Source organism: Phyllobates terribilis, unplaced genomic scaffold (assembly GCF_046119375.1).
Source record: "Phyllobates terribilis strain yellow unplaced genomic scaffold, ASM4611937v1 Scaffold_2__4_contigs__length_985480577, whole genome shotgun sequence".
Lineage (NCBI taxonomy): Eukaryota > Metazoa > Chordata > Amphibia > Anura > Dendrobatidae > Phyllobates > Phyllobates terribilis.
In genome coordinates, this window is record NW_027362762.1 from 866,152,551 (window position 1) to 866,179,278 (window position 26,728).

Sequence of the window (26,728 nt, forward strand, 5' to 3'; positions counted from 1 at the left end):
ATTGCAAAAATATAAAAAAAAAACTAAAAAAAAATAATCCACCAAAAATAAAAATATAATGTACCCATCAATAAATATTATTATAAAAAAAAAAAAAAAAAACAATAAAAGTACACATATTTGGTATCGCGCGTCCGGAACAACCTGACCTATAAAACTGTCCCACTAGTTAACCCCTTCAGTGAACACGGTAAAAAAAAACGAAGCAAAAAACAATGCTTTATCACCATACCGCCAAACAAAAAATGGAATAACACGCGATCAAAAAGACAACTATAAATAAAAATGGTACCGCTGAAAACGTCGTTTCGTCCCACAAAAAACAAGCCGACATACAGCTCCATCAGCCGAAAAATAAAAAAGTTATAGCTCTCAGGATAAAGCTATGCTAAAAAATAATTTTTTCTATAAAATTGCTTTTATTATGTAAAAGTGCAAAACATAGAAAAACTATATAAATGTGGTACCGCTGTAAACGTACTGACCCGAAGAATAAAGCTACCTTATCAATTTTACCACACGCTGAGCAGAATAAAAAAAAACAAAAAAACCAATTCCTAAATTGTTGGTTTTTGTTTATTCTGCCTCCAAAAAATCGGAATAGAAAGCGATCAAAAAATGTCACGTGCCTGAAAATGGCACCAATAACAACGTCAACTCATCCCGCAAAAAACGAGCCGTCACAGGACTGTCTGCCAAAATCTGGAAAAATTATAGCTCTCAAAATATGGCGATGCAAAAACTAGATTTTACAAAAAATGCGTCTTTTAGTGTGTGATAGCTGTCAATCATAAAAACCCCATATGATTCTGGTATTGCTGTAATCACACCGACCCGAAGAATAAAGTCGTCTAATCACTTGTACCACACGAGGAACGGCGTCAAAAATAAACTTTCGGGTTAGGGTTGGGCTAGGGTTAGGGCTAGAGTTAGGGCTGGGTTTGGGGTTAGGGTTGTGATGGGGTTGGGATTTTTTTCAAAAGTAAGAAAAAAAGATGACGATATGGCGACTAGTGTTGAGCGCAAGTGCTCGCTACTTGAGTTTTCATCGGGTGCTCGGGTATGCATTGAGTATCGTGGGTATTTGAGTGACATGCTCGAGTCTTCGCCCCATATGCTTCGCTGCCAAAAAAACTTTACGGGGATTGCCTGCCATGCACGAGCGATCCCCGCATGTTTTTTTTGGGTGTCTAATAACCGTGAAACATGCGGGGCAGGGACTCGAGCATGTCACTCGAGCACATGCTGTTCATGGTGCATACCTGAGTCCCTGATGCAAACTCAAGTAGCGAGCACTTGCGCTCAAGACTAATGACAACTTATTCAATATGATGACCTAATGTTATCAAATTCTGTGTCGTACCTCTGGGTTCAAAATGTTCACTATACACCTTAATAAAATCCTTGAGGGGTATAGTTTCCAAAATGGGGTCACTTGTGGGGGAGCTCCAATGTTTGGGCACACAGGCTCTCCAAACGCGACATGGTGTCCGCTAAGAAATTGAATGGAAAATCGGCTCAAATTGTTAGCGGACGCCATGTTGCGTTTGGAGAGTCCCGGTTTTTTCACTTTTTCATTTTTATGAATCAATTTGTGAAGCACCTGGGGGTTCCAAGTGCTCACTATGCATCTAGATAGGTGCCTTGGGGGGTCTAGTTTCCAAAATGGGGTCACTTGTGGGGGAGCTCCAATGTTTGGGCACAGAGGCTCTCCAAACGCAACATGGTGTCCGCTAACAATTTGAGCCGACAATTTGTTAGCGGATACCATGTTGCATTTGGAGAGTCCCTGTGTGCCCAAACATTGGAGCTCCCCCACAAGTGACCCCATTTTGGAAAATAGACCCCCCAAGGCACCTATCTAGATTCATAGTGAGCACTTGGAACCCCCAGGTGCTTCACAAATTGATTCATAAAAATGAAAAAGAGTTTTTTTTGTGCTGATGTAAAGTAGACATGTGGGAAATGTTATTTATTAACTCTTTTGTGTGACATATCGCTCTGATTTAAGGGCATAAAAATTCAAATTTTGAAAATTGCAAAATTTTCGCCAAATTTCCTTTTTTTTCACAAATAAACGCAAGTGATATCGAAGAAATTTTACCACAATCATGAAGTAGAATATGTCACGAAAAAACGATCTCAGAATCAGGGGGATCAGTTGAAGCGTTCCAGAGTAATTACCTCATAAAGTGACAGTGGTCAGAATTGTAAAAATTGGCCTTGTCATTAACGTGCAAACCACCCCCGGGGGTTAAGGGGTTAAGGGTTTAATTTATGTCTGTTAATCAAGTACAGTAATGATAGGTACGCAATCCGAACCAAAAGAAAATTGGGCAGTCAGTTCTTCTCTTTTGTCCTATTTCTGCTTGTATTAATATCCCCTAGAATTTATTGTAATTCCAGCCTGAAATGTTTTAGAAATACAAAGGAACTCTGGAAGTTTGCCAAAAGGAATTAATCTCAGCTTTACACATTTCAGAGCATTTCTTGACATTTTTATATGTCTATGTGCATAGAAATACATTAGGTCAGTCCACTGAAGACTGTAAAAGTAATAATGGAAGGGATACACTTTACGATTACCAAAGCTTTGCCTGTGGCTCCTCATTTATGTTATTAACTGTGCTGTGAAACCAGCGTATTGTTATAGACATTTACATCTGATGGGAAATAGGCGTTCTCTCAATATATATTGCTGTCAGATAAATTTAATATATGTTAATACACTTTTATATATTACTGGCGTTTGAATATACACATGTATATATCACAGTTTCTGTCCTGTAGAGGCTTAGACAAGTCTTTTCCTTATGCTCTGTTAGGTCACATTCAAATTTTAACCACTTGCAAAACCATTTTTCTGTAAAATAATAGCAATTATATTGCTTTTACCTTAAAGAGATTGTCATGTACTAGGACAACCCCTTCTCACTTTGAATGTTTGCCTCTGTTAAAATAAAAACATCTATACTCACCTCCCGTGCCAATTCTGTTCTAGCGGTGTCTGCACTTGTGGTCCCGGGACTCGCGTGACGTTATTACGTCACGTGAGCCCTGTGCCCAATCAGAGCTGGGGTCACTGTAACTCGTCTTCAGACGTATAAATAATCAAGAGGAAGTGAGCGGCCAGCCGCAGCTCTCTATTCCTGTTCATTGTTTAGCAGCCACAGAACCTGGGCACCTTGCAGTCTTTGAGCCAACCATTAACTCCTATTTATGCCAAAGTATTCTAGAGTCAAATGTGATGCCATATACCCAAAACGTGGTTGAAATTGAGTCATGCAACTAGATAAGTGCACCAGCAAATCTACTTCAGCATGGCTGAAAAAGACAAGAATCAAGGTGTTACAATGGCTCGAAGTCTGGACTTCAACCCAACTGAAATTCTGAATCCTGTGGCAGGACCTTAAAGAAAATGTATTACAATTTTCTTTTAATTTATTGGATTTATGTAAAAAAGTTAACTGTTAAAAATTAACTGTTCAATGTTATAAAAATTAAAATAAAAAAGGGGAAAAATTTGCTAAGGGTGACAGAATTTATTAAAAGAATAAGAGTTACTCATTTCAACATCGGACAGATGTCTACCTTAGGCCATGCATGTAGTATTTATTTATTTTTATTATTTATAACGTCTGCCGTTTTTTTTTTGCTTGTGTGTAAATGTCAGAGCACGAACCTTACACATAGCAAATATTGCAGACATATGGGCTTAGAAGACGGCATCCAACCATTGTCACCTATGCTTGCCACTGTCTCAGCTGTGAACTGTGCACACCCCCTGACATGCCCATTTTACAGCTGTAGGTGGAACCCAGCTGTGGCGCCCATGCGCTGGGCTACAGTTTCCCTAATTACTGTAATTAGAACAGAGTAGTCCAATCATTGCTAGCTGCTGAGAATTGATTGGTGTAATTAGTGGGAAGTAGTGAGAACAGGTCACTGACTGAAGTTACCAGTAATGACCGTGATCAAAGCGCAGCAGTCAGCAAGGATTTGACTGCTCTGCTCTAATCACTGTTAGTTCGTAGACAGTAAAATCAGCTTACAATTGTAGTCGTCAATAACGGAATACAATAGTGGATGCACGGAAAAAAATGCTGGGCCAGCAACCCAACTATGGAACCACAAAAACAGAAATAAAAAAGAAATTACAGAACCTCAAAAATTCATAAAAGGTAGAATATTTATTTAGATCATATTAGATAAAATATGTCACAAATATGATATGAATAAACAAAAAATGGGAAAAGAAAAAAAGGGGGAACAAACACCTTACACGTTTCGGATAAGCATGTCCTCAATCATAAGTGTAAGACAAATGTGTGAACAAGGGTATATATATACAAAGACAATTGTTGGTAAGTCCAATACTGGAGTAGACACCTTTGGCTTCTTAATGACTGTGGGCGGAACTACTGCGAGAAAGCAAACACATGATTAGTTGTTCATGTTAGGCTCACATAGGAACTCGTGCCGCTATAGGATAAAAATCAGGATTCGGTAATCTGCGTTGACCAATTGTGGACTGTAATTGCGTGGAAAGAACTGATTCATGTTCGTTACCCCCTTTTTTCTTTTCTGTTTTTCTTTTTTGTTTATTCATGTCATATTTGTGACATATTTTATCTCATATGATCTAAATACATTTTCTACCTTTTAAGAATTTTTTGCGGTGCTGGAATTTTTTTTTTGTCACTGTAAGTACAGGTAAGCGGTGACAGGGCCGGATAACTGCCCCTCCTCTAATGCCTCCTCTAATGTTAGTAGGATCTTCAACTGCTGTTATTTTTATCTGCTTGGCAAGCTTTCCCAGGAGCAACCTTCCCAAGGACCCAGCTTTCCGAGAAACAGATACAACTAATAGCGGCTGAAGAATCTACCACAAAGAAATATTTTGTCCCTGCACCATCTAGGTTCTGTAAAGTAGGATGCAGAGTTTAATGATGCCCATCTGTGCTCACGTAGGACTCTACAGATGTTCGCATAAATTTATTCAGATTTGGGGCCTCTGGCTAAAGTTGTCTTCATCACGGCCATAATTCATTCCTATGCCACATGCTATGAGTAATGAATTGTGAGTGTCCTGTATGAGCACAGCTTATTTATATGTCTGTTATTTTTCCTTCTATTTTTTGCTTGCTGGTTAAGCTGAGGACCTTTCTAATTCCCTGTTGTACAATATTTAATTGAATTAATTTGAAGTAGTGTGTTCTCTTGTAACATAGAAGTTATATTGTGCAATGACTTGGTATAAATGAATACAACTTTCCTTGTACAATTATGGTGGTTGTCCTTCTCACGAGCCATCTCTCATTTACTGACTTGTGTAAGACATTAGATGCCATTCTAAAGTGACATACAGTACAGACCAAAAGTTTGGACACACCTTCTCATTTAAAGATTTTTCTGTATTTTCATGACTATGAAAATTGTACATTCACACTGAAGGCATCAAAACTATGAATTAACACATGTGGAATTATATACTTAACAAAAAAGTGTGAAACAACTGAAAATATGTCTTATATTCTAGGTTCTTCAAAGTAGCCACCTTTTGCTTTGATGACTGCTTTGCACACTCTTGGCATTCTCTTAATGAGCTACAAGAGGTAGTCATCGGAAATGGTCTTACAACAATCTTGAAGGAGTTCCCAGAGATGCTTAGCACTTGTTGGCCCTTTTGCCTTCACTCTGCAGTCCAGCTCACCCCAAACCATTTCGATTGGGTTCAGGTCTGGTGACTGTGGAGGCCAGGTCATTTGGTGTAGCACCCCATCACTCTCCTTCTTGGTCAAATAGCCCTTACACAGCCTGGAGGTGTGTTTGGGGTCATTGTCCTGTTGAAAAATAAATAATGGTCCAACTAAACGCAAACCGCTGCAAGATGCTGTGGTAGCCATGCTGGTTCAGTATGCCTTCAATTTTGAATAAATCCCCAACAGTGTCACCAGCAAAGCACCCCCACACCATCACACCTCCTCCTCCATGCTTCACGGTGGGAACCAGGCTTGTAGATTCCATCCGTTCACCTTTTCTGCATCGCACAAAGACACGGTGGTTGGAACCAAAGATCTCAAATTTGGACTCATCAGACCAAAGCACATATTTCCACTGGTCTAATGTCCATTCCTTGTGTTCTTTAGCCCAAACAAGTCTCTTCTGCTTGTTGCCTGTCCTTAGCAGTGGTTTCCTAGCAGCTATTTTACCATGAAGGCCTGCTGCACAAAGTCTCCTCTTAACAGTTGTTGTAGAGATGTGTCTGCTGCTAGAACTCTGTGTGGCATTGACCTGGTCTCTAATCTGAGCTGCTGTTAACCTGCGATTTCTGAGGCTGGTGACTCGGATAAACTTATCCTCAGAAGCAGAGGTGACTCTTGGTCTTCCTTTCCTGGGGCGGTCCTCATGTGAGCCAGTTTCTTTGTAGCGCTTGATCGTTTTTGCAACTGCACTTGGGGACACTCTCAAAGTTTTCCCAATTTTTCGGACTGACTGACCTTCATTTCTTAAAGTAATGATGGCCACTCGTTTTTCTTTACTTAGCTGCGTTTTTCTTGCCATAATACAAATTCTAACAGTCTATTCAGTAGGACTATCAGCTGTATATCCACCTGACTTCTGCACAACACAACTGATGGTCCCAACCCCATTTATAAGGCAAGAAATCCCACTTATTAAACCTGACAGGGCACACCTGTGAAGTGAAAACCATTTCCGGTGACTATCTCTTGAAGCTCATAAGAGAATGCCAAGAGTGTGCAAAGCAGTCATCAAAGCAAAAGGTGGCTACTTTGAAGAACCTAGAATATAAGACATATTTTCAGTTGTTTAACACTTTTTTGTTAACTATATAATTCCACATGTGTTAATTCATAGTTTTGATGCCTTCAGTGTGAATGTACAATTTTCAAAGTCATGAAAATAGAGAAAAATCTTTAAATGAGAAGGTGTGTCCAAACTTTTAGTCTGTACTGTAGTTGGGGGGTATCTGCCAGCATGGTGGTATTCTTAGCACTTATGGTTGCACACTTTTTCCTTAGTTTATATAATTTCTATTTATATAGTATGATATCAGGAAAATTCACATGAAAACAATTTATCAAGGAAAGCTTGGCTTATAAACTTAGAAAGTTTTATAGGGTGATTAAAGGGGTGGTCCAGCACCTAAAATATATTGTCTAACTATCCTTACACTCTAACCACTTTTGTAATTTGCTTTATTACACAGTACCCTACACGTTTCCCTATCTAAATGTGTTTTTTTTTTACCATACTTCCTGTGATGTTTCGTTTGGTAGGAGTCTTAAAAGTGATGTCACAGGAGGCTGGGGCTGCACTCACTCCCCACAGTGTTATGATGCTAGTCACTACTCAGTGTGACGCTAGTCACTACGCACGGATTTACCGTGAGGGGGGATTGTCAAGAGGTTCGGGGTCAGTACCAAGAGGGCTTGTAATAGTCAGATAACAGACTGAGGTGAGAGTATCAGGAAGGTAGCAGATCAAGGCAAAGGGGTAAGTCAAACAGATGGTCAAAAAGGTGAATCCAAGGTCGACAATGGAGATCAGAATACAACTCGGAGTACCGAGCAAACACACTCACACCACTTGAGTAAAGCTACAATTGTCAAAGGTCTGACAATTGTCAGATTGCTAAATAGCCCTGTAATCACCTAGAACAGATGACACCTGGAGGAGATCCCACAAACCCAGCAAGATAGGATGGCTGAGCCATCAATCACAATACTCACACGTCTGCCTCAGATTGGGCGGTAGAACTGTCACAATCCTGACAGCTCAGCCAGCCCTCGAACTCATAGGGTGGCAGAGCTCTCATTCACAACGTCCCTAGGACACCATGAGTGGTGGAATTGTGACAGTATCCACTTGCCTCTCCTGGAACAGGACGTTACAGGGGGGCAGCCCTGCAGTAACTCACTAGTTTCTTGCATCGTCGCCCCCTCTGAAGACGTCCTGGATCCTGGATGATGAATGCTGTGGGAGTTGTGAGTGCAGCACTGGCACTTCACTTCTATCTCTGGCGCCGCCGTAGCTTCTAACTGAAAGAAGACGTCATCAGGGGGCGGAGATAGAAGCAGTGAGTGACACCAGTGCCGCCCCACAGCTTCCAGCACCGCCATCAAACGAATCGTCGGGAATAAAGTAAAGTTTCAGAGGGTTGCTTTCATCTAGCTTCTCAGTGCTAGCTTGGCTTATTTTAAAGTATCTTTCTGTACACAGATTTGGAAAGATATAGTGGTGACCAAAAGTTTTGCGTTTTTTTTTAAAGTGTGTGTACCCTGGTGATGAATAGAAAGTGCATGAAGTTGTCATCATGCAAGACCTTCATTTAAACCTTAAATGAATATAGGTATGGTCATTTAACCCCTTTACAACCCAAGGTGGTTTGCATGTTAATGGCCAGGCCAATTTTTACAATTCTGACGACTGTCACTTTATGAGGTAATTACTCTGGAACACTTCAACGGATCCCCCTGATTCTGAGATTGTTTTTTCGTGACATATAATACTTCATGATTGTGGTAAAATTTCTTCGATATCACATGCGTTTATTTGTGAAAAAAAATGGAAATTTGGCAAAAATTTTGAAAATTTAGCAATTTTCAAAATTTTAATTTTCATGCCCTTAAATCAGAGAGACACAAAAAAGTTAATAAATAACATTTCCCACATGTCTACTTTACATCAGCACAATTTTGGAACCCAAATTTTTTTTTATTAGGGAGCTATAAGGGTTAAAGGTTGACCAGCGAGTTCTCATTTTTCCAACAAAATTTACAAAACCATTTTGTAGGGACCACATCACATTTGAAGTCACTTTGAGGAGTCTTTATGACCGAAAATACCCAAAAGTGACACCATTCTAAAAGTTGCACCCCTCAAAGTGCTCAAAACCACATTCAAGAACTTTATTAACCCTTCAGGTGCTTCACAGGAATTTTTGGAATGTGGAAGAAAAATATGAACATTTAACTTTTTTCACAAAAATGTTACTTTAGACCCAATTTTTTTTATTTTCGCAGGGGTAACAGGAAAAAATGGACCCCAAAATTTGTTGTGCAATTTCCCCTGAGCACGCAGATACCCCATATGTCAGGAAAAAACACTGTTTGGGCGCACGGCAGGGTTCGGAAGGGAAGGAGCGCCATTTGACTTTTTGAATGTAAAATTTGCTTGAATAATTAGCAGATGCCATGTCGCGTTTGGAGAGCCCCTGATGTGCCTAAATAGTGGAATCCCCCCACAAGTGACCCCATCTTGGAAACTAGACCCCTCATGGAACTTATCTAGATGTGTGTTGGGCACCTTGAACCCCTAGGTGCTTCACAGAAGTTTATAATATTGAGCCGTAAAAATAAAATTTTCACATTTTTCCCACAAAAATGTTTTTCAGCCCCCAATTTTGCATTTTCATAAAGGTAACAAGGATTTTATCAAGGGGTATAGTGAACATTTTGAACCCAGAGGTACGACACAGAATTTGATAACATTAGGTCATCATATTGAATAAGTTGTCATTAGTCTTGAGCGCAAGTGCTCTCTACTTGAGTTTGCATCAGGTACTCAGGTATGCACCATGTATCGTGGGTGTTCGAGTGACTTGCTCGAGTCCCCGCCCGCATATTTCACTGTTATTAGACACCCAAAAAAAACATGCGGGGATCGCTCGTGCATGGCAGGCAATCCCCGCAAGGTTTTTTTGGCCGCGAAGCATATGGGGCGGAGACTCGAGCATGTCACTCGAGCACCCGCGATATTCAGCGCATACCCGAGCACCCGATGCAAACTCAAGTAGCAAGCACTTGCGCTCAACACTAGTCGCCATATCGTCATCTTTTTTTTTTTTTTTTTTTACTTTTGAAAAAAATCTCAACCCTAACCCTAGCCCAACCCTAACCCCAACCCTAACCCTAGCACAACCCTAACCCAAGAGTTTATTTTTTACGCCGTTCCTCGTGCGGTATAAGTAAATAGACGACTTTATTCTTCTGGTCGGTGTGATTACAGCGATACCAGATTCATATCGGGTTTTTATGATTGACAGCTGTCACAAACTAAAAGACGCATTTTTTTTGTAAAATCTAGTTTTTGCATCGCCATATTTTGAGAGCTATAATTTTTCCAGATTTTGGCCGACAGAGTCATGTGATGGCTTGTTTTTTGCGGGATGAGTTGACAATTTTATTGGTGCCATTTTCAGCCACTTGACATTTTTTGATCGCTTTCTATTCCGATTTTTGGGAGGCAGAATAAACAAAAGCCAACAATTCAGGAATTGTTTTTTTTTATTATTATTTTTTTATGCTGTGTGTGATAAAATTGATAAGGTAGCTTTATTCTTTGGGTCAGTACGTTTACAGCGAAAAAACAATAATATCGTTTTTCTATGTTTTGGCGCTTTTACACAATGAAAGCTATTTTATAGAAAAAAATATTTTTTTGCATCGCTTTTTTTTATATTTTATTGTTTTTTTTTAATTTTTTTTTCATAATAATATTTATTGATGGGTACATTATATTTTTATTTTGGTGGATTATTTATTTATTTTTTCACTTTCTGACACTTTTTTACTTTTATTCTTTATCCCACTATGGGACTTTCACTTTTTTTTATTCTGATCGCCTGTATAGCACAGGAATGCAGCACCATCCCTGTGCTATATAGGCTGTCAGCGCTGCAGATGCAGAAGATATTTTGGTCATGCACTGCGCATGACCAAAATATCTTCCTGCTGTCTGGTGACCCGGATGTTATCATGACGACATCGGGTCGTCATGGCAACATCCGGGAAGCCGCGGCAGACAGCGCTGGAGGCCGGCAGGAGAGGTGAGTATCCCGAGCACCTCCCCTTGCCACCACAATGCTACGATCGACTTCGATCGCAGCATTGCGGGGGTTAATGTGCCGGGAGCGGTGCAGGACCGCTCCCAGCACATAGCATCGGGTGTCAGCTGTGACAATCAACTGACACCCGGCGGCGATCGCACCCGCGCAGCCTGTGTGCGGGCGCGATCGCAAAGATGTATTAACATGTGTCAGGCTCTTAAAGCCCAGTGCGCAGATAAGTATTAATATGTCTTGGGCTTTAAAGGAGTTAAGTAAAGAAAACTGACTGCCAAAAGTTTTGCATATGCTATTTATTGATCACAACATAGAGAGTAATTAATTGTTTACAATGCCATAACTTAGTATTTTGTAGCATAACCTCTTGCTTTAATTACTGCACCACACCAACGGGGCATTGAAGCCACTCGGGTAGTCAAGACGTCTTGCGGGATCTTGCTCCATTCCATTTGCATCCATTTTCATCCACAACTAGAGGAAAATAGGTGTCGCCATTAACTCAGTGTATTATTAGGTTTGTCTTGGTTTGTGTCTGTATTTACTATATTGCGCTCTAATACTGTATTACCAGATGTTTGGGGTTTTTTTTTGCACTGGATGTTCACTTTAGTAAGAAACTTTAAGTTTTACTCTTTCTACTCCAATACAGGTAAATCCAGAGCTTATTCCACAGTTAGAAGAAAAAGGTTTAAAGTTTGTTGGACATGACACTGAGGGAGAGAGAATGGAGATCATCGAGCTTGAAGGTTATTGTCTAAGTGTAATAAATGCATGGGGCTCATTCAATGCCTCTTCAGTTCATGGTGCTTAACTTATTAAAGGGGAATGCAATTAACAAAAAAGGTTGACAATAGGTTGCACTCAGGATAAGACAATTTTATAGGCCCTGTTCGCACATGTAGATTTCGTAGAGAAGATCCCCTATCATTGTGGATTGTGCTACTTAGACGCCCATTTACTTCATGCTAATGGGGCAAAGCGGCATATTCTCAGCACTTCTGCCCTTTTGCCCTTTCGATTACTGGAAGTCACAGCACTTTAACTTGAGGCGATCAAAACTTCAGAAACATCAATATGACTTGTTGGAAGTTTTCTGAAATAACATTTACTCATCAAGATTTCTGTAACCTAGGCTCTAGATGTGGCCGTAAACATTTAAAAACGGGTATCTCAATTTCTAAGCAGAAATGTTCTAACTTTAAGCCTCGTGTCTTGTAAATTATTGAAACTCCTTTTTCCGATTATGACAACTGGATGTTTAGAATTTGCATTTTATCATTGGTCATGCACTAGTGATTGCTATACATAGTGTATATACTTTATTATTTTGCTGAATCGGAGTCTTCTGTCTGCAGATCATCCATACTTTGTTGGCGTGCAGTTTCATCCAGAATTCTCATCCAGACCTATGAAACCTTCTCCTCCCTATCTAGGACTTATGTTGGCTGCCTCTGGAAAACTAACTTCATACTTACAGAATGGCTGTAAATTGTCTCCCAGGTAATTTTAAGCTTATCTAATTTTAAAACTGACTTCTGGGCACTCACAAAAAGATAATACTAAGTTGTCTTGGATTTAAAAAAAATTAGTTTAGAAGCAGGAAATGTGGTAAAATAACTAGAGATTGGAGATTGATTCGCCTTACCGCCTGTCATTCCCAGCTGTTCTTTTGATTAGCCATTCTGGCGTGTGTAACGTCCATAGCCGGCACCCCCGTATGGTTCCCCTCCTACCTCCATGCAGGGACGCCTGCATACTCAATGCCCCGGCCGCAGCAGTGTTCTCGTGCTCCTTCTTCCCTCTCTGTGCACGCCGCACTGTCTTCTAGCAGTTCACCTAGTGCACGCACTCTCCCCTGCTCTTAAAGGGGCAGTGCACACACTTAGTAAAATGCCCCCAGCCAACAGTTGGGAGGCATTTTAGTAAAGAGTACACTTTCAAGATGGCTCCCAGCCAATATCTATCTGAACTCACATTTTAATATTATACTGGGTACAATCTCTAGACAACAATTTCAACAAGAGAAATGTACAATAAGGTGTTTAATATCTGAAATATTAGGTCGCTTTTGAAGAATAAGTAAGTTAAATATGTTAATCTTGCCAATACCTTCGACACCACTGCTCGACATTTAATCCATGCCCCCCACTGTTTATATTTTTTCCATTAGAATGGTGGTATTTAAACAGCTCACAACCTCTTCCACTGATGGAGCAATTCTTGCCAACCAGTGTTTAGCTTTGGTCCTTCTGGTTTGATACAGTATTTTGGCTATAGCCAGTTGTAGAGGGGATGAATTTCCAATGTCTTCCACATAGCCAAACACACACACTTTAGGGCTAAGAGATTTTTTAATTTTAAAGACCTCGAGAATCAGTCTACCCACCTCCTCCCACAGCCCAACCAGGTGAGAGCCGGACCAGAAGATATATAGCAAGTTTGAACCAACTACCCTACAGCATGGGCAACAGTCATCCGTCCTTAGGCCCATCCTGTATAGCATACTCTGTATATGAGAAATATTTGGGATCTTCTTTGTGCTGTATTTATCGATATTTTCCCTGGTGACGTTAAAATACCATCCCACTCCTCTGAGGTAATTTGTCTCATATCCCTCTCTCACCTGGATTTAACTGCAGCCATAGGGTCTCCCTGGATTTTCACTAAGAAGGAGTTATACATGAAAGATATAAGCCTTTAGTATTTTCTGAATTTATCACAGAGGCCAACACCCCATTCAAGGAGATGGACAGATTGGATATAGACTCCTGAGTAGTGTTGAGCGAATTTGTTCAGCATTTCAAATTCGGGTTTGTGTTCGGGATTCCGGCTTGTTCGCGACCAAAAAATCGTCTCCGCCCATGAACATCCCTGATTTGCCAAGCTGTCAGGAAGATGTTATCCTCATGAATGAAGCAACATAGAGATGAAGTGTGCTACCTGTTTATCTCTATGTTGCTTCATTCTTAACATCATCTGTCGTCAGCAATGAGATAGGCCTGTAAGAGTCAGGTACTTCTCTATCTTTTCCATCATTGAGCAGAACAACTATTACTGTCTCATATAGCGACTTTGGTAACACCCTTGATTAAAATGTATTATTAATCATTTCCATTTCATGTAGTTTGGTAATATTTCTTCCTCAAAATGTTTATACAGTGCTGGCCAAAAGTATTGGCACCCCTGCAATTCTGTCAGATAATACTCAGTTTCTTCCTGAAAATGATTGCAATCACAAATTCTTTGGTATTATTATCTTCATTTAATTTGTCTTCAATGAAAAAAACACAAAAAGAATTGTCCTAAAGCCAAATTGGATATAATTCCACACCAAACCTAAAAAGGGGGGTGGACAAAAGTATTGGCACCCTTTGAAAAATCATGTGATGCTTCTCTAATTCGTGTAATTAACAGCACCTGTAACTTACCTGTGGCACCTAACAGGTGTTGGCAATAGCTAAATCACACTTGCAGCCAGTTAACATGGATTAAAGTTGACTCAACCTCTGTCCTGTGTCCTTGTGTGTACCACATTGAGCATGGAGAAAAGAAAGAAGACCAAAGAACTGTCTGAGGACTTGAGAAACCAAATTGTGAGGAAGCAGGAGCAATCTCAAGGCTACAAGTCCATCTCCAAAGACCTGAATGTTCCTGTGTCTTCCGTGTGCAGTGTCATCAAGAAGTTTAAAGCCCATGGCACTGTGGCTAACCTCCCTAGATGTGGACGGAAAAGAAAAATTGACGAGAGATTTCAACGCAAGATTGTGCGGATGGTGGATAAAAAACCTCGACTAACATCCAAACAAGTTCAAGCTGCCCTGCAGTCCGAGGGTACAACAGTGTCAACCCATACTATCCGTCGGCGTCTGAATGAAAAGGGACTGTATGGTAGGATACCCAGGAAGACCCCACTTCTTACCCCGAGACATAAAAAAGCCAGGCTGGAGTTTGCCAAAACTTACCTGAGAAAGCCTAAAACATTTTGGAAGAATGTTCTCTGGTCAGATGAGACAAAAGTAGAGCTTTTTGGGAAAAAGCATCACATAGAGTGTACAGGAAAAAAAAAGAGGCATTCAAAGAAAAGAACACGGTCCCTACAGTCAAACATGGCGGAGGTTCCCTGATGTTTTGGGGTTGCTTTGCTGCCTCTGGCACTGGACTGCTTGACCGTGTGCATGGCATTATGAAGTCTGAAGACTACCAACAAATTTTGCAGCATAATGTAGGGCCCAGTGTGAGAAAGCTGGGTCTCCCTCAGAGGTCATGGGTCTTCCAGCAGGACAATGACCCAAAACACACTTCCAAAAGCACTATAAAATGGTTTTAGAGAAAGCACTGGAGACTTCTAAGGTGGCCAGCAATGAGTCCAGACCTGAATCCCATAGAACACCTGTGGAGAGATCTCAAAATGGCAGTTTGGAGAAGGCACCCTTCAAATATCAGGGACCTGGAGCAGTTTGCCAAAGAAGAATGGTCTACAATTTCAGCAGAGCATTGTAAGAAACTCATTGATGGTTATCGGAAGCGGTTGTTCGCAGTTATTTTGGCTAAAGGTTGTGCAACCAAGTATTAGGCTGAGGGTGCCAATACTTTTGTCCGGCCCTTTTTTGGAGTTTTGTGTGAAATGATCAATGATTTGATTTTTGCTTCATTCTCTTTTGTGTATTTTCCTTGCAAGCAAATTAAATGAAGATAATAATACCAAAGAATTTGTGATTGCAATCATTTTCAGGAAGAAACTGAGTATTATCTGACAGAATTGCAGGGGTGCCAATACTTTTGGCCACCACTGTAGATCTCTATTGGAAGACCATCCGATCGAGGGGCCTTATCATTAGCCATTTTCCCAACATCCTGACCAACTTCTTCCAAGGAAATTGGCTGATCTAAAAAAACCTCTTTTTATATCCTCCAGACAAGGGAGAGTTATCCCCCAGAGGTAATCTGCAAAATCACCTTGTGAGTTATTGACCTTAGACGAATATAGATTAGAATTGAAGCTGCGGTGAGGTAAATAAGTATTTGATACATTGCCGATTTTGCAAGTTTTCTCGCCTACAAAGAATGGAGAGGTCTGTAATTTTTATCATAGGTCACTTCACCTGTGAAAGACAGAATCTTAAAAAAAAATTCAGAAAATCACATTGTATGATTTTTACACAATTCACTTGCATTTTATTTTATTGCATGAATTAAGTATTTGATACAATAGAAAAACAGAACTTAATATTTGGTACAGAAACCTTTGTTTGCAATTACAAAGGTAAAACGTTTCCTGATGTTCTTGACCAAGTTTGCACACACTGTAGCAGGGATTTTAGCACACTGCTCCATACAGGTTTCAGGGCTGTTGCTGGGCAACATTGAGTTTCAGCTCCCTTCAAAGATTTTCTATTGTGTTCAGGTCTGGAGACTGGCTAGGCCACTCCAGGACCTTGAAATGATTCTTACAGAGCCACTCTTTAGTTGCCCTGGCTGTCTGTTTTGGGTCATTGTTATGCTGGAAGACCCAACCACGTCTCATCTTCAATGCTCTTACTGAGGGAAGGAGGTTGTTGGGCAAAATCTCCCGATACATGACCCCATCCATCCTCCCTTCAATACGGTGCAGCCGTCCCGTCTCCTTTGCAGAAAAGCACCCCCAAACTATGATGCTTTCCCCACCTTGCTTCACAGTTGGGACGGTGTTCTTGGGGTTGTACTCATCCTTCTTCTTCCTCCAAACACGGCGAGTGGAGTTGATACCAAAAAGTTCTATTTTGGTGTAACCTGACCACAGGACCTTCTCCCATGCCTCCTCAGGATGGTCCAGATGGTCATTGGCAAACTTGAAATGGACCTGGACATGTGCTGGCGTGAGTAGGGGGACCTTTCGTGCCCTGCAGGATTTTAATCCATGACGGCGTAGTGTGTTAGTAACGGTAATGTTTGAGACTGTGGTCCCAGCTCTTTTCAGGTCATTGACTAGGTCATCCCATGTAGTTCTGGGCTGATTCCTGACCTTTTTCAGAATTATCCTTATCTCACACGGCACTATCTTGCATGGAGCTCCAGACCGAGGAAGCTTGACAGTTATCTTGTGTTTCTTCCATTTTCTAATAATTGCGCCAACAGTTGTTGCCTTCTCACCAAGCTGCATGCCTATTGTCCTGTAGCCCTTCCCAGCCTTGTGCAGGTCTACAATTTTGTCCCTGCTGTCCTTTGGTCTTGGCCATGGTGGAGAGTTTGGAGTGTTATTGATTGTGTGGACAGGTGTCTTTTATACAGGTAACAAGTTCAAACAGGTGCAAAGTAGGTGTATTTTATACAGGTAATGAGTGCAAAGTAGGAGGGCTTCTTAAAGAAAAACTAACAAGTTTGTGAGAACCTGAATTCTTGCTGGTTGGTAGGTGATCAAATACTTATTTCATGTAATAAAATGCAATTTAATTATTTGAAAATCATACAATGTGATTTTCTGTCTTTTATTTTTAGATCCTGTCTCTCACATTTGCAGTATACCTACAATAAAAATTATAGACCTCTCCATTCTTTGATACACTACCGATTTTGCAAGTTTTCCCACCTACAAATACTTATTTTCCCAACTGTATGTAAGACCTTTAGTATATTCGGGGTCCTGACGGCCATATTGTCTTCTACATCTCTCAATTGATATAGAAAAGCATTCTCTTTTTGGGCTTGGGCCATCTTTGCAAGTAACCAACCCATGGTCTCTCCCTCATCATGGAATTGCTGTTTCAAAAACATACATTTGTCGACTTCTAGCTGGTATGCCTGATGCTGTTTTTGTGGTTCCTTTCACTGTGATAGATTTTCAGGGCTATTATTTTTAATAAACAGCAATTCAGTGTCCCAAACTCTGTTTTCCCGGTCTACCCCCCTCTTTTGTGAGTTATCCTTAACAGACTTTATTTCCCTTATTATCATTCCCCTCAAAAAGGCCTTCATTGCATCCCATACCACGCTTATGTGTGCCGAGCCCAACTTAGTGGAAAAAAATTCCGGTAGTTGCACACTGACATTATTACAGTCAATATTTTTAAGCCAAAATGGATTAAGACTCTACCCCTGAGAGAACCTAGACCTCATTGGATCCAACTGTAGCTGAAACCATAGGGGAGAGTGATCTGATAACGACCTAGGAGAATATTCTATGAGCCCCAGAATTGTAGAAGGATTGCATAGTACCAAGTCGATTCTTGAGAGGGATTGATATATCGATTAGGAGCAAGCGTAGACCTTTGAGTTAGGAAACTTCTCTTTCTAGACCCACCTACTTAATAATGTGGCCAAAGGGGGACAGAGAATTCTCTAATGCAGTAAATTTGTCTCTAAATGGATTACATATAATGTTAAAGTCTCCCAGAATTATTAAAGGAATATCTGGCCAGTCTGCAAGCTTCACCAGGATTTTTTTGAGCAGAATGTTAGAGTAAGGAGGGGGAACATACACTATTACAGTGGCTTATTCAAAGTGAGAAATTAAGCAACGGACGCCTACAAACTCCCCTTCATCATCTTTGAAGGTGCTGTGACAGAGTTACTGGTGATATATGTGAGGGGAGATATGTTTCACTGCGGCTACTAGTTTAATGAACTAAACCTACACATTTTCTCCAGCGTGTTGTGTGTTGGGGGTTAAACCACCATTTTAAAAGGGAGTATTTTTTTGTGAATGACATTGAGAAGGGTGGGAGGTCATTCACCATATCTCCATCTCAGGTTGTGGCTGGACAAGTTAAATGCTCAGTCACTGTTTTTTTTCTCTGTTGTGAGTTTGGAGAAGGAAGTCTCCAGACTGTGGAACTTCATCTCAGAAGGAGCTGAAGTGTGCTGCAACTTAAGCGGGCAAATCCCGCCCATATATAAGGACTGTGCTATTGTTTATCTTTTGTTTTGCCGTTATGCCAGCAAGGCTGTGTTTATTTTGTGGAAACTACAGTGCTTTATGCCAATTTAAATAAACCTGCAGACGAAAACGTTCATGTGTCTACTTCTGGAAACAGCTGAGTGAGTTGTCCTACCACAGATGGTGCGAGAGTGCATGCAAGATTCCAGGAACAAGTGTACCTGCCACAGAGGACAGTGGATGTCCTGGATGAAGGCTGTCAGCCAGCAAGAGATGTCCGGCAGCATGGAGGAGCTAATTAAGCACCTGGTCCATAGCCAACACCAGCAGCACCTGCAGAGCCAGCAGAACATGCAGCAGCAGCATCAGGAGCAGCTACAGCAGCAACGAGAGCAGCTGCAGGAGATAATTAAACTCCTGATGCAGAAGATCCAACAGCAGCAGTGGCAGAAGGAACTCCTAGCAGGGGAGATACGCAGCAGAGAAACCACCACTCCCCCAACTCCAGGTGATGTCTCATACGTCCGGAAGGCGGTAAGGCGAGCTATGCAAAAGATGATGACCCCAGGTGATGATGTTGAGCCATTTTTGACTGTGTTCGAAAGGGTAGTAGAGCGGGAAAAGCTGCCGCCAGAGCAGTGGGCGGAGGTATTGGCCCCCTATTTAACGGGTGAACCCCAAAAGGCCTACTATTATCTGGCCCTGCAGGATGCATCTGCGGACAAAGAGGTTTGTCGCCAGCATACGCCCAGTGGTAAACTCTTTATGCTCTGACAGACATAGTCACTCCGGAGCGTGCCAATATCTCTGTCTTTAACTTGGCATACTACTGTATGCCAAGTTAAAGACAGAGATATTGGCACGCTCCGGAGTGACTATGTCTGTCAGAGCATAAAGCGTTTACCACTGGGCGTATGCTGGCGACAAACCTCCTTGCCCGCAGATGTGTGACTTGCTACATCTAGTCCAGAAGTGGCTGCAGCCAGCATCTTCCACTCTTGCCCAGATGGTTGTGCGTGTGGTGATGGACAGGTTCATCCATTCCCTTCCCAGGCCAGTGCAGACCTGGATTGCTCAGGGTGACCCTCAGAACACATGACCTCGTGGGCCTAGTAGAGAGGTAACAATTGGTCGAGAAATCCCTCGGGAAACTGTACAGAATCACTTCCTCATACAAGAGTACCCAAAGGGAAGCGGGCTCACCATGTAAGGGGTCTAGCGTCACAAAAGGGGGTCGTCCCAATTCCACTGAGGGCCCTGCAAAGACTATTGTTAAGGATGTGGTTTATTGGCGATGTCACAATCTTCTTATTACGCTTATCCGGCCTGCAGTGTGGACTGTCAACCCAGTGAAATGTCCATTAATAGAGTGAGGGTGCTTGGACTATTGGACTCTGAGAGTCTGGTGACCCTAATCAGTGCCACCATTCCCCACCAGCTGATCCCTGCCAAACTGTTGGCGTTATCTGCATACATGGGGACGCCAAGGACTACCTTGTCCTCCGAGTAATGGTGGTAACAGACTGTGGTGCCAAGCCCCACAAGGTCAGGGTGGGCAAGGACCTGATACACCCCGTCATATTGGGGCGAGACTTCTCTCTACTTTTGGACTTGTGGAAAAGGAGGTCCGTATCGTTGAGTTGCTCGGGAAAAACCCAGATCCCTCGGGAAGAAACCCTGTTGAAGTCAAAGGTGGCAGAGTTCCCTGTGTGTGTCCTTGCCAGGGAAGAGGATGAGACTGTGACCGAGGAGTTAGAGGTGTCCGGAAAGAACTTTGCGTCTGCTCAAGTTCAGGACTTGACCTTAAAGAGGGCGTGGGACAATGTTACTGTCTATAATGGGGTTGCTCAAGAGCCGGGGGCAGACACCAGGTTCCCACACTTTGCCGTTCGTCGGGAATTAGTGTTACGGGTGGCCAAACTAAGGGGTGGTGAGATAGTGGAATAGTTGTTAGTTCCAGGACCATACCAATAGAGGGCAGGAAAGAGAGATTATCGAGCACAAAATCCAGGGAAATAATTAAAAACTAGAAATTTATTTAAACATGATTAAAAAGAGTACATGTGAAAAAAATGCTCTAAACAGCATGCTATCTGACGCGTTTCGAACTGTGTGTTCTTATTCATATGATCCACCCTGTTGCCAACACAGGCTCACAATCCCTGCACATCCTGAGAAATTCTACTACGTATGGTGAGCTGGATGAACTTTTTCATTTTTATATACATGTCGACGGAGGGTATTAGATATAGCCCATTCCATGTTCTGGGAGGACACCTGGGGATTGAGAAAACACAGGAGAGAATAATGAGGAGGTTCTATTGGCCAGGGTGTTACCGGAAGATCCTAGACTATTGTAGGTACTGCCCCACCTGCCAGATAACCGCGCCGTCCTCCCACTTCCATAGTCTCCAGGTCCCTCTACCTGTGATAGAGGTCCCCTTTGAGAGGATTGCTAAGGACATCGTCGGTGCCTTAGTTAAATCGGCCTGGGGACACCAATACATCGTGGTGATCATAGACTATGCCACCCTGTACCCCAAAGCGATACCCCTATGGAACTCATCAAGTAAAAATGTAGCCCGGGAACTGGTCCATATTTTTGCCAGGACAGGTCTGCCAAAGGAGATTTTGACAGACCAAAGAACCCCCTTCATGAGCAAAGTGATGAAGAAGCTGTGTAAGGTCCTTCAGATTGCCCAGCTAAACAGCTCCGTTTACCATCCACAGATGGACAGCCTAGTGGAGTGCTTTAACAAGACCTTAAAGGCGATGCTCAGGAAGGTTGTTGAGAAGGATGGGCGAGACTGGGACTACCTGCTTCCGTTTCTGCTCTTCTCCGTCAGAGAAGTTCCTCAAGCCTCCACTGACTTCTCTCCATTCGAGCTCCTTCATGGTTGGCATCATAGAGGACTCCTAAACATCGCCAAGGAAACCTGAGAGACCGAGGTCACGCCCCACCGGAGCATCATCGGGCATGTGCAGGAGAGAATGACTAAAGTGATGCCCATCGTGAAGGAAAATCTCCTAAAGGCGCAGGAAGCACAGGCAAGGGTGTTTAACCGATCAGTGAGGCTGAGGCAGTTCCAGCCTGGGGATCGCGTTCTGGTGCTTATTCCCACCATCGAGAGCAAGTTTCTGGCCAAGTGGCAAGGTCCGTATGAGGTGGTGGAGAAACTCAGCGAAGTGAACTAAAAAGTCCATCAACCTGGCTGAAAAAATCCGCACCAAGTATATCATGTGAACTTGCTCAAGCAGTGACGAGATCGGGAAACAGTGCGGACTCCTTGTTTGGGAGCCAGTCCCTAAGCCAACGTGGAGAGGCTCTATCCCCGGCCCGGAAGCAACAGTGTAGAGAGCTGCTGCAACGGAACCGTGACCTCTTCTCGGAATTGCCGGGGCGTACGCAGGTGGTCGATCATGAAATGCTGACGGAAGCGCATTTTAGGGTAAACCTTAAGCCCTATAGGATTCCTGAAGCTCTCCGTGAAGTGATCTTAACCGAGGTGAAGAGGATGCTGGACCTCGATGTGATAAAGGAATCAAAGAGCGGATGGTCAAGTCTCATTGTTCTCGTGCCAAAGCCTGACGGGGAGTGTGGGTTTTGCAATGACTACTGCTGAGTGAATGAGGTATCCACGTGTGACGCATACCCGATGCCCGCATTGATGAACTCATCGAAAGGCTTGGACCTGCGAGGAATGTTACCACCCTCGACCTAACGAAGGGCTGCTGGCAGATCCCCATGTCCCAGAGGGCCATGGAGAAGACTGCTTTCTCAACACCTGATGGGTGTTTCCAATACACCCGAATGCCTTTCAGACTACAGGGGGCCCCAGCCACCTTCCAGAGGGCCATGGATCGGATCCTCGCCCCACATAAGAAGTATGCCGCAGCCTACCTTGATGACATTGTCGTCTTTAGCCCAGACTGGGCTGGTCAGACTGGGCTAGTCATCTACCAAAGGTACAGGCGATTCTGGATGTTCTGAGGAAGGCGGGATTTACTATAAATCCAAAAAATGTGCCATTGGAAAGGAGGAAGCCAAGTACTTAGGCAATGTCGTCGGGAGAGGCAAAATTAAGCCACAAGTCAATAAAGTCGAGGCAATCCAGAACTGGCCGCAACCACTCTCCAAGAAGCAGGAGAGAGCATTTCTTGGGATTGTGGGATATTACCGACGGGGTTTATACCAAATTTTGCCACGATTGTAAGCAGCCGGTCCTGATCGCACGAGACTTTAATAAATAATTTGTGGTCCAGACAGACACCTCAGAAGTTGGCCTAGGAGCTGTGTTGTCCCAAGAGATAAATGGTGAAGAGCATCCCATCCTGTATCTGAGCAGGAAGCTCTCTTCCTGCAAGAAAAACGACGCTATAGTAGAGAAAGGGTGCTTAGCTATAAAATGGGGTGTAGATACGCTAAGATATTACCTACTAGGCCGGAAGTTTAAACTGGTGTTAGACCATGCCCCTTTGAGATGGTTCAGGGAAAAGAAGGGTAAGAATGCCCCGGTGACTAGGTAGTCCTTAGGTCTCCAGGACTTTAATTTTCACGTGGAGCATAGACCCGGAAGGTACATGGTAACGTGGATGCTCTCTCTAGAATTCCCTGTTTGGTGTCTGAAGGTGCCCAAACCCCCAGATTTGGGCAGGGGGGGGGATATGTGACAGAGTCACTGGTGATATATGTTAGGGGAGATATGTTTCTCTGCAGCTACTAGCTTCAGTGAACTAAACCTACAAATTTTCTCCAGTGTGTTGGGGGGGTTAAACCACCATTTTAAAAGGGAGTGTTTTTTTGTGAATAACATTGAGAAGGGTGGGAGGTCATTCACCATATCTCCACCTCAGGGTGTGGCTGGGCAAATTAAATGCTGAGTCACTGTTTTTTTTCTCTGTTGTGTGTTTGGAGAAGGAAGTCTCCAGACTGTGGAACTTCAGCTCAGGAGGAGCTGAAGTGTGCTGCAACTTAGGCTGGCGAATTCCACATATATATACAGTACAGACCAAAAGTTTGGACACAGCTTCTCATTTAAAGATTTTTCTGTATTTTCATGACTATGAAAATTGTACATTCACACGGAAGGCATCAACACTATGAATTAACACATGTGGAATTATATACTTAACAAAAAAGTGTGAAACAACTGAAAATATGTCTTATATTGTAGGTTCTTCAAAGTAGCCACCTTTTGCTTTGATGACTGCTTTGCACACTCTTGGCATTCTCTTGATGAACTTTAAGAGGTAGTTACCGGAAATGGTTTTCACTTCACAGGTGTGCCCTGTCAGGTTTAATAAGTGGGATTTCTTGCCTTATAAATGGGTTTGGGACCATCAGTTGTGTTGTGCAGAAGTCAGATGGATACACAGCTGATAGTCCTACTGAATAGACTGTTAGCTGCTTTTTTCTTGCCATAATACAAATTCTAAGTAAAAAAAAACGAGTGGCCATCATTACTTTAAGATATGAAGGTCAGTCAGTCCGAAAAATTGGGCAAACTTTGAATGTGTCCCCAAGTGCAGTTGCAAAAACCATCAAGCGCTACAAAGAAACTGGCTCACGTGAGGACCGCCCCAGGAAAGGAAGACCAAGAGTCACCTCTGCTTCTGAGGATAAGTTTATCCGAGTCACCAGCCTCAGAAATCTTAGGTTAACAGCAGCTCAGATTAGAGACCAGGTCAATGCCACACAGAGTTCTAGCAGCAGACACATCTCTTCAACAACTGTTAAGAGGAGACTTTGTGCAGCAGGCCTTCATGGTAAAATATCTGCTAGGAAACCACTGCTAAGGACAGGCAACAAGCAGAAGAGACTTGTTTGGACTAAAGAACACAAGGAATGGACATTATACCAGTGGAAATCTGTGCTTTGGTCTGATGAGTCCAAATTTAAGATCTTTGGTTCCAACCGCCGTGTCTTTGTGCGACGCAGAAAAGGTGAACGGATGGACTCTACATGCCTGGTTCCCACCGTGGAGAAGGAGGTGTGATGGTGTGGGGGTGCTTTGCTGGTGACACTGTTGGGGATTTATTCAAAATTGAAGGCATACTGAACCAGCATGGCTACCACAGCATCTTGCAGCGGCATGCTATTCCATCCGGTTTGCGATTAATTGGACCATTATTTATTTTTCAACAGGACAATGACCCCAAACACACCTCCAGGCTGTGTAAGGGCTATTTGACCAAGAAGGAGAGTGATGGGGTGCTACGCTAGATGACCTGGCCTCCACAGTCACCAGACCTGAACCCAATCGAGATGGATTGGGGTGAGCTGGACCCCAGAGTGAAGGCAAAAGGGCCAACAAGTGCTAAGCATCTCTGGGAACTCCTTCAAGATTGTTGGAAGACCATTTCCGGTGACTACCTCTTGAAGCTCATCAAGAGAATGCCAAGAGTGTGCAAAGCAGTCATCAAAGCAAAAGGTGGCTACTTTGAAGAATCTAGAATATAAGACATATTTTCAGTTGTTTCACAATTTTTGTTAAGTATATAATTCCACATGTGTTTGGACACACCTTCTCATTTAAAGATTTTTCTGTATTTTCATGACTATGAAAATTGTACATTCACACTGAAGGCATCAAAACTATGAATTAACACATGTGGAATTATATACTTAACAAAAAAGTGTGAAACAACTGAAAATATGTCTTATATTCTAGATTCTTCAAAGTAGCCACCTTTTGCTTTGATGACTGCTCTGCACACTCTTGGCATTCTCTTGATGAGCTTCAAGAGGTAGTCACCGGAAATGGCCTTCCAACAATCTTGAAGGAGTTCCCAGAGATGCTTAGCACTTGTTGGCCCTTTTGTCTTCACTCTGTGGTCCAGCTCACCCCAAACCATCTCGATTGGGTTCATGTCTGGTGACTGTGGAGGCCAGGTCACCTGGCGTAGCACCCCATCACTCTCCCTCTTGGTCAAATAGCCCTTACACAGCCTGGAGGTGTGTTTGGGGTCATTGTCCTGTTGAAAAATAAATGATGGTCCAACTAAATGCAAACGGGATGGAATAGCATTGCGCTGCAAGATGCTGTGGTAGCCATGCTGGTTCAATATGCCTTCAATTTTGAATAAATCCCCAACAGTGTCACCAGCAAAGCACCCCCACACCATCACACCTCCTCCTCCATGCTTCACGGTGGGAACCAGGCATGTAGAGTCCATCCGTTCACCTTTTCTGCGTCGCACAAAGACACGGTGGTTGGAACCAAAGATCTCAAATTTGGACTCATCAGACCAAAGCACATATTTCCACTGGTCTATTGTCCATTTCTTGTGTTCTTCAGCCCAAACAAGTCTCTTCTGCTTGTTGCCTGTCCTTAGCAGTGGTTTCCTAGCAGATATTTTACCATGAAGGCCTGCTGCACAAAGTCTCCTCTTAACAGTTGTTGTAGAGATGTGTCTGCTGCTAGAACTCTGTGTGGCATTGACCAGGTCTCTGATCTGAGCTGCTGTTAACCTGCGATTTCTGAGGCTCGTGACTCAGATAAACTTATCCTCAGAAGCAGAGGTGACTCTTGGTCTTCCTTTCCTGGGGCGGTCCTCATGTGAGGCAGTTTCTTTGTAGCGCTTGATGGTTTTTGCAACTGCACTTGGGGACACTTTCAAAGTTTGCCCAATTTTTTGGACTGACTGACCTTCATATCTTAAAGTAATGATGGCCACTCGTTTTTCTTTACTTAGCTGCTTTTTTCTTGCCATAATAAAAATTCTAACAGTCTATTCAGTAGGACTATCAGCTGTGTATCCACCTGACTTCTGCACAACACAACTGATGGTCCCAACCCCATTTATAAGGCAAGAAATCCCACTTATTAAACCTGACAGGGCACACCTGTGAAGTGAAAACCATTTCCGGTGACTACCTCTTGAAGCTCATCAAGAGAATGCCAAGAGTGTGCAAAGCAGTCATCAAAGCAAAAGGTGGCTACTTTGAAGAACCTAGAATATAAGGCATATTTTCAGTTGTTTCACACTTTTTTTGTTAAGTATAT

At 42.6% G+C, this 26,728-nt stretch overlaps 1 protein-coding gene across 2 annotated transcripts in view; it reads left to right on the plus strand.

Annotated features, from left to right (window-relative positions):
• CTPS2 (CTP synthase 2) overlaps window positions 1-26,728 on the plus strand; it is a 235,292-nt gene that overhangs the window by 153,562 nt on the left and 55,002 nt on the right. For both annotated transcript variants that reach the window (XM_073668039.1, XM_073668038.1), the window contains 2 exons: window positions 11,520-11,616; window positions 12,226-12,370. In XM_073668039.1, coding sequence (XP_073524140.1) covers window positions 11,520-11,616; window positions 12,226-12,370 — 242 coding nt within the window. The remainder of the gene's footprint in view (window positions 1-11,519; window positions 11,617-12,225; window positions 12,371-26,728) is intronic.